Source organism: Podarcis gaigeae, assembly GCF_964106915.1.
Source record: "Podarcis gaigeae genome assembly, chromosome: 14".
Classification (NCBI taxonomy): Eukaryota; Metazoa; Chordata; class Lepidosauria; order Squamata; family Lacertidae; genus Podarcis; species Podarcis gaigeae.
The window spans coordinates 48,779,121-48,787,349 of NC_139690.1; the positions used below are offsets into that span (position 1 = coordinate 48,779,121).

Below are 8,229 nucleotides of genomic sequence, written 5' to 3' on the forward strand. Positions count from 1 at the left end.
TTTGTAAAGCAGTTTTTATTGAAGAAATAGACATCTAAAAGTAATATAGAAAATACGCAGAAGTTTTAAGAGCTAAATCTGTACAGCAGTCCACAGGACAAGGCAGTTTTGGACCCAGGCTGTGAAAACTTCAGCTTTTTGCTTTGCAGCTGAAAAAAGAACAACAAGCAATTAGTCAACCACAAACTGCAGCTAACGAAGAACCACCCATTTCTCAGAAGACATGTCTCTACCTTTGTAGTACGCCCACATCTTAAGTACAGGTGAAACTCAAAAAATTAGAATATCGTGGAAAAGTTCATTGATTTCAGTAATTCAACTTAACAGGTGAAACTAATATATGAGATTGACTCATGACATGCCAAGTGAGATATGTCACGCCTTTCTTTGTTATAATTGTGATGATCATGGTGTACAGCTGATGAAAACCCCAAATTAACAATCTCAGAAAATTATAATATTGTGAAAAGGTGCAATAGCTATTTAGTCCATAACACCTGCAATGGGTTCCTGAGCTTTTAAATGGTCTCTCAGTCTGGTTCAGTAGGAAGCACAATTATGGGGAAGGCTGCTGATGAAAACCCCAAATTAACAATCTCAGAAAATTATAATATTCAATGAAATCAGCAAAACAAGGATTGCAAATTGAGCAAGAGTGGACCTCTAAGTAGAAGCACATCTCGCTTTGCATGTCATGAGTCAATCTCATATATTAGTTTCACCTTTTTAGTTGAATTACTGAAATCAATGTAGTTTTCCATGATATTCAAATTTTTCGAGTTTCACCTTTACTTCTAATTTGCAGTATTTCTTTATATATGGGCATGGTTGGGATGCTCTCAACAAGATCTCGCGGGAAGTTGGATTGTCTCGCGAGAGCATCCTGTACACTCCCAAAGCCAGTGTACTGAGTGGGCCTTGCCAAGAAGCAAGGCTGAGTGCTTAAAAGCTATTTTTTTGCACTGGGTAGCCCCAAGCAGACCTGGCGAGAAAAGAGCTTTTAAGCTCTCGGCCTTGCTTCCCAGGCAAGATCCACTCAGCACTCCAGCTCTGGGACTAGTAGGGATATGTTCTCCCACTAAGATACACTCTTTCAGGTAGCCTCAGCCCAAGCTATATAGCTAGTGGCCCTCAAAAGTCCAAGTGCAAAATGAAGTGGATACTACAAGTCTGGGTCTGTCCACTTCTGTGGTACGTGTCAGGTGAAATTCTGCTCCAGTTATTAGGTTCAACAGACATGGAAGAAGCACGCCAGCCCCATTTAATCCGGAATGTGGCTGCCAGACTGGTGAATGGGAGTGGCTGCCAGGGCTGTATAACACCGGTCCTAAAAGATCTACACTGGCTCCCAGTACATTTCCAAGCACAATTCAGAGTGTTGGTGCTGACGCCTCCAGCCCAGTATACCTGAAGAAGCATCTCCACCCCCATCATTCAGCCCCGACACTGAGGTCCAGCTCCGAGAGTCTTCTGGCGATTCCCTCACTACAAGAAGTGAGCTTACAGGGAAACCAGGCAGAGGGCTTTCTCAGTAGTGGCGCCCACCCTGTGGAACGCCCTCCCACCAGATGTCAAGGAAATAAACATGACTTTTAGAAGACACCTGAAGGTAGTCCTGTTCAGGGAGGTTTTTAATGTTTGAGGTTTTCTTCTCTCTGTGTGTGTGTGTGTTTTAAATATTTTGATGGAAGCCACCCAGAGTGGCTGGCGCTACTCTGTGGTTGTTATTTACCTGTTCTGCAGAACCCGGTGGTTGAGAGACATCTTGTTCGATTCCAGCGATCTCATCAGAGCGGCACATCTGCAAGGAAACAGCCACACTCAGCATTCTGCATGCACCAGCCAGCTGTGCCACTTCTGGGTTTGTGCAGGATTACCCCTTCCGTCATTCAGGAAGCCTCACTGCACAAGGCAAAGGTCTCTTTGCCGGGGGGGGGGGGGCGTTTTGCCACAGGAGAAGGAGGGAAAAAAGCTGACATTATTCAGAAAGACCAATACAGTGGACCTTTAGGTTACATTACCTTCGGGTAACGTAACTTTCAGGTTGCAAACACAGCAAATCCAGAAGTGTATTCTTTTGGGTTTCGCCGCACGCGCATGTGCAGAAGCGCTCTATCACTCCGCGCATGTGCGCAGAAGCGGTGCCTCTACTTGCAGATTTTTGGGGGTATGTACGGACCCCTGAAATGAGCTACATTCGTATCCAGAGGGTCCACTGTACAGGTTTTAAGGTCTAAGTCCACACTACTGTCTATTGATCACATTAGACTTATGCCAGCCTTTGGCAAGACAGTATACAAACAAAATGATGCATGTGAGCAGGCCTCAGAAATTCACAAGGCCCCACTCGCTTTAAAACCCTCAAGAGGATTTAAAACATTTAATATTTTCTGCAGGCAGCTTCTTGAGCCAGCAGAGGAGTTCTAGCCAGCAGCGGAGGAAGCCTCTCAGGCACCTAGGGTGGCGCGCCCATAGGAGTGGGGTGAACCACCCATAGGGATGGCACAGGGCTCATGGCACCCATAGGGACGGGGCGCGCCGTGGGGCCTCAGCCGACCTACAGCTGGGAGGGAGGCGGCGGGTGGACAGCACAGAGCCTGTGGGTGCCCGAGACGTGTGGCTCAGGTGCGCTGTAAGGCCCCGCGGTGAGTGCCACCCACTATTTTTTTTGCCCTTGTCAGGGTGACACCCAGGGTGGGACCCCCTCAACTGCCCCTAGTTCTAGCCTTACCCAGCTTTGGAAATGGCCCGGGCTTGTCCTTTGCAGGCATGGTCCAGAGGATGTCGGTGTTTCAGACAGAAGTTCCCCTGACACTGGTCGCAAACCAGCTTCATCATCTCCCTCTTTTTGCAACCTGGCTGGAAGCACTTGTTTGTGAAGATCTAGATTAAGAAGGAAGTCAAGTTACAACTCGACCAGGAAAGTTGACCGTCTTGCAAGGATTCCACAACTGCCTACCATTTTAATGGTTGCAATCCCTAGGCTTGATCTCCTAGGAGCAAACTCCATTTAACTAAGAAGGACTTGGGTGAACTGGTCTAGGACAGTGTTGCTAAGACTAAATCCAGTAAGAGAATCTGGGTTCCCTGTAGTGCAATGGAAGGGAACCTTCTTCAGCTCCAGGGCCTCATTCCCTTGAGGACAGGCTTCCAGGAGCCACACACACAGTGGTGGGCAGGTCAAGTGATACAACCTTTACCTTTACATAAGCTATATTCCAGCCACACAAAACAGAGGCTCACCAAAAGGCTCAGGACCACAATACCTTAAGGACTGTCTCTCCTCATACAAATCACAGTTGATGTAGAATTTGGGGGTTAGGTTGCTCACCAGAACAAGACAGCTTAAAAACATTACACTGTTCCTAGCCTGACTGCACTGGCTGCCAATTAAGTTTCTAGACCAAATTCAAAGTGCTGAATTTGACCTATAGATATTTAAATGGTTCAGGACCACAATACCTCAAGGAGCGACTCTCCCTATATGAACCTATCTGGTCCCGAAGATCATCCTCTGAGACCGTTCTTTAGGTGCCTCCTCCATGAGAGGGCTGGAGGATGACCACACTAAAACGGGCCTTTTCTGCAGTGCTTTTCTATTTGTGGAATGCTCTCCTCAGGGAGGTTCATGTGACGTCTTCATTATACAGTCAAACCTTGGCTCCGTTTTGGAACATTTTGGCTCGCGAACGCCAAAAACCCGGAAGTAAATGCTCCGGTTTTCAAACGTTTTTCGGAAGCCGAACGTCCAATGTGGCTTCTGCTTGAATAATAATAATAATAATAATTTTTTATTTATACCCCACCCTCCCCCGCCAAGACCGGGCTCAGGGCTGCTAACACCAAATATAAATACAGCAACAACATTAAAAACACAACCAAACAAACAGTTGATTAAAATACAAGTTAGAATACAGTGCAAGAAGTGCAAGAAGCTCTTGCAACCAATCAGAAGCCGTGCTTCGGTTGTCAAACATTTCAGAAGCTGAAAGGGCTTCTGGAACAGATTACGTTCGACAACCAAGGTTTGACTGCACACCTTTAGGTGTCAGGAATTTCCCTTCAATAAGGACTTTGGCTGATTAAATAACCTATGGCCTTTAAAATGTGTTTCTGGGAGAGGGATTATTTTTTGCTGTTGCTGTTGTTTTTATTATAGGTATTTTGTGTTTTTTATATTTACAATTTTATGTATTGAACTACCCTGAGATCTACGGCTGAAGGGCAGTATACAAAATTAATAAATAATAGTCAGGGTGGCGCTGTGGGTTAAACCACAGAGCCTTGGGCTTGCCGATCAGAAGGTTGGCGGTTCGAATCCCCGCGACAGGGTGAGCTCCTGTTGCTTGGTCCCTGCTCCTGCCAACCTAGCAGTCTGAAAGCACATCAAAGTACAAGTAGATAAATAGGTACCACTCCGGTGGGAAGGTAAACAGCGTTTCTGTGCGCTGCTCTGGTTCGCCAGAAGTGGCTTAGTCATGCTGGCCACATGACCCGGAACCTGAATGCCGGCTCCCTCGGCCAGTAAAGCGAGATGAGCGCCGCAACCCCAGAATCGGTCACAACTGGACCTAATGGTCAGGGGGTCCCTTTACCTTTACTAGTCAGGCAAACGAGAGGTATCACAGTTAAGAATACTTCCCAGTCAGCCAAAAGCACTCATGATCCAGTGAAGAGCTCACAGTATAAATTTTATGAAACAACTTAAATATAGCTGTTTTCTTCAAAATTCTTAGGGGCCTGCAAAGAGGAACTTTGGAAATCTGTGTCCTCCCCAAAGTTGGGCTGCCAGCTAGGAAAGTGTTTGAGCATCTCCTGATTAAAGATAAACTTGATACAGAGCAAGGACCTCACAATAATGCTTCATCTTGTATTGCTGTGTACATCCAGTATAGCTCTGGGAAAAGGTCCTAACCTTTTGCTTCTGCTGAGCAGAATCACGTTTGCAGTCTCTGTCCATGTGGGCACTAACAGCAGCATCCGGCACCTCTCCCTTCTTTACTGGGATGGGAGTGTTACAGAGAGGACAGACTGGAACTTGCACATCCTGAAAAAGCAACTGGATATTAGCGAGGAAATACGGCTGCAGAACTCAGGTGTGTTAAGGTGCAAAGTCTGCACTCCATCATGCACAACCCCATCCCTGCTTTGGTCCTATGAACAGCACGTGTGTCGTTATCGATAGCTACTTCTTTTCAAAAAATGCCAGCTATTCAGTTTTGCAGCGCTATTCTTCATGTCACAGACACCAGTCAAGTTTCACCCTTTCTGCAGTTTACATTACCTTCTTGTATGCAGAGGAACACTTGTGCCGGTTATACGCAAAGTGGTCTTTGCAGAAGACCTCACCACATGCATCGCATTTCAGAGGCAGAAAGTCTACAAGGAAAAAAAGAGAAAACACACATAGTTCAAGGGAAATGTGGGATGAGCAGTTGCATATAACTAACATTCTCAAGTCTAATTAATGCATGAAGGGGTTAAGAGCATAGAGTAAGCTGTTCTGCCAGGCTTAGCTAGGTCACTCCACCTCCCCTTGGGAGGAAGGGTTATCAAGCCTTTGTTCTTCCCATTCCACCATGTGAGGAGCTCTAAACTGGATTGTCCAAGCCCTGAAGCACCTGTAGTGGCCAGTTTTATTGTAAACTGCCCAGAAAGGCATTGGTTATTGGCAGTAGAAGAAGGCTGAAAGCTGATGTAGAAGAAGAAAGAAGGCTGATCGCCGAATAATTGATTCTTTTGAATTATGGTGCTGGAGGAGACTCTTGAGAGTCCCATGGACTGCAAGAAGATCAAATGTATCCATTCTGAAGGAAATCAGCCCTGAGTGCTCACTGGAAGGACAGATCCTGAAGCTGAGGCTCCAATACTTTGGCCACCTCATGAGAAGAGAAGACTCCCTGGAAAAGACCCTGATGTTGGGAAACATTGAGGGCACAAGGAGAAGGGGATGACAGAGGACGAGATGGTGAGACAGTGTTCTCGAAGCTACTAGCATGAGTTTGACCAAATTGCGGGAGGCAGTGGAAGACAGGAGTGCCTGGCGTGCTCTGGTCCATGGGGTCACGAAGAGTCGGACACGACTAAACAACAACATTGGCAGTATAGAAACGCTGTAAGCAAGCAATATAGTTATATTTGCTTTTTTGCAATGCAAGCCACCTTGACTATGCTGCCCTCCAAATGTTCTTGGGCTCCCACCTCCTCTCACCGTAGACAATGGCGAGCAACAATGGGAGCTTTACTCCAGGAAGGCCACAGCTTCCCCATCCCTGATACAGACTCCTCATTTATTACATGCTCTTTATATCTCTGTAGCCGCTCCTTCCTGCTCTGGTTGTCTGCCTGATACCATGGCACTCTACCCTTAAGGAAAGGTCCAAACACAGCACCAACACCCCCCTGAGCAGTTTCTCACCTAGCTGCTTGCAGGTCTTCTCAGAGCAGTGTTTCCCCAAATCTGGAAATTCCATTTCTAGGAAGCCGCCTGCTTTTCTTAAAGAGTTCTTTGTTACCTGTAAGAGGAGGTTCTACTGGTTTAAATGCATCAGGTTTTCCAAGAAGCCTGAAAATAGGCAATATAAAGTCAGGTGTTTATCTTCCGAGCCACAAATGACCAGGGTCTTCTATTCAGACAAATCACTATGGGCATGCTTGCAAGGCTAAATGATACCCTAGTAAACAAGGTGCATAGCAGCATTTTTAGAAGTGCCTGTTAATTCCATAGGAATAAGGAGCTAGAGGTGTGAGCAAGCGTCCAATCAGCCAATGCCTGGATGCATTTCAAGTAAGCTGAAAGTTTTACCCTTGAGAACTGCCTAATTGACATTTGGGACACTTTTATCAGAGAAAACCAGTTCCTCACGCAGCTGAACAAAGACACCAATATCTAAAGGGTTGAATTACAGGTGCTAAGGTAGAAGAAACACAGAATAAAAAGCAGAATATGGGCTACAAAAGAAAACAATTTAGGCTGTACAATGGAAGTGGATTCGGTGCTCTTGCATGACAAAACTGTTTCTAAAAATAAATAAATTGCTTTTTGCTGTAAGGGAAGTGACAGGAAAACATGTTTAGAACTATGGGGTACTGATTGCTACATTATATAATATAGTCTTCCCACTAACAAATGATTATATATTTTGTGGTTTTATATTTTGATTATGTTCTGGGAACTGCCCTGAGATCTCTGGGTATAGGGCAGTATATAAATTCAATAAATAATTAAAAAAAATCAACAAACAGGTCATGTGGAAGCAAATACAGGAACAACAGTAGAAAAGGGGTGGAAACTAAGTCAAAGAAAAATATTAGCTATGGACTGATGCCAAGTACAGTGGTACCTCGGGTTACAGACGCTTCAGGTTACAGACTCCTCTAACCCAGAAATATTACATCGGGTTAAGAACTTTGCTTCAGGATGAGAACAGAAATCGCGCAGCGGCGGCACGGAGGTCCCATTAGCTAAAGTGGTGCTTCAGGTAAAGAACAGTTTCAGGTTAAGAATGGACCTCCGGAACGAATTAAGTTCTTAACCCGAAGTACCACTGTATTGACTCAAAAAGTCACGTATAGCTGTATCTTACATTTCCTTATTGGCAAGTGTGACAGCTTATTTCCCCCTCTAAATAAAAATAAAAATATTTTCTCTGTAATCTGTTTTTTAGTTATTAAAATGTATCTGAAGAGGAGGCAGGGGTGGAGATCATCATAAGCAAAGAGGGAGCAGTTCCTAAACCTAAGGAGGGTTGGAGAAGGAACTTAGACAAACCAGTTAACAGCAAGACAGCATTAACAAGGATTTGTATATTTATTTTTCTGAGTGAAATAAAGGACTGGTACAATCCAAAGCAAAGCACCTTTTCACCCCAGCTGTTTTAAGATCCTGCATGGAAATGGGAATATTTTTTTTTCACCTACCGATAAAAAAATCCCTCCTTCCCGCCTCGTATAATTTAAGGCACAGAATGACAGCAGTACAGAAGAATGAAGAAACGAACAGATTCTTTAAAAATAAAGAAAGAGTTAAAGGGTAAATCAGCTGACAGACCAGCGGCAGCACTTTACTTACCGTTCCCCTGATGCCCCAAACTCTATATTTCTCTGGTTTCTAGTGAAGTTCCAAAAGAGTTGTTAAGTTTTGACTTCTACAGAGCTTTATGTAGGTGGATTCTATATGCTGAATCATGCTTCGCTTCTTCCGCTTCCCGGTTCCCCAATCCGAAGTAG

At 44.9% G+C, this 8,229-nt stretch overlaps 1 protein-coding gene across 3 annotated transcripts; it reads right to left on the bottom strand.

Annotated features, from left to right (window-relative positions):
• Positions 1-8,229, bottom strand: ZFAND2A (zinc finger AN1-type containing 2A). 3 transcript variants are annotated; one of them, XM_083711891.1, is made up of 7 exons: positions 8,072-8,229; positions 6,419-6,515; positions 5,285-5,379; positions 4,916-5,047; positions 2,732-2,883; positions 1,733-1,801; positions 1-149 (listed from the first exon to the last, which is right to left on the bottom strand). In XM_083711891.1, the coding sequence occupies exons 2-7, from the start codon at positions 6,471-6,473 to the stop codon at positions 131-133; spliced, it is 522 nt and encodes a 173-aa protein (XP_083568017.1). In that variant the 5' UTR covers positions 6,474-6,515; positions 8,072-8,229; the 3' UTR covers positions 1-130. The 3 variants fall into 3 exon arrangements, with proteins under 3 accessions (XP_083568017.1, XP_083568018.1, XP_083568019.1); XM_083711892.1 differs by having other exon boundaries at positions 6,419-6,565; positions 8,072-8,195; XM_083711893.1 differs by lacking the exon at positions 4,916-5,047.

What these genes read in the sequence shown, in the direction of transcription:
- ZFAND2A (XM_083711891.1), bottom strand. Translation starts at nt 6,473, where the DNA reads ATGGAATTTCCAGATTTGGGGAAACACTGCTCTGAGAAGACCTGCAAG. An exon ending in GAAGACCTGCAAGCAGCTAG is followed by an intron (nt 5,380 to 6,418) that starts GTGAGAAACTGC and finishes TTTTCCTTGTAG; the next exon opens with ACTTTCTGCCTCTGAAATGC. An exon ending in GTTCCTCTGCATACAAGAAG is followed by an intron (nt 5,048 to 5,284) that starts GTAATGTAAACT and finishes TTGCTTTTTCAG; the next exon opens with GATGTGCAAGTTCCAGTCTG.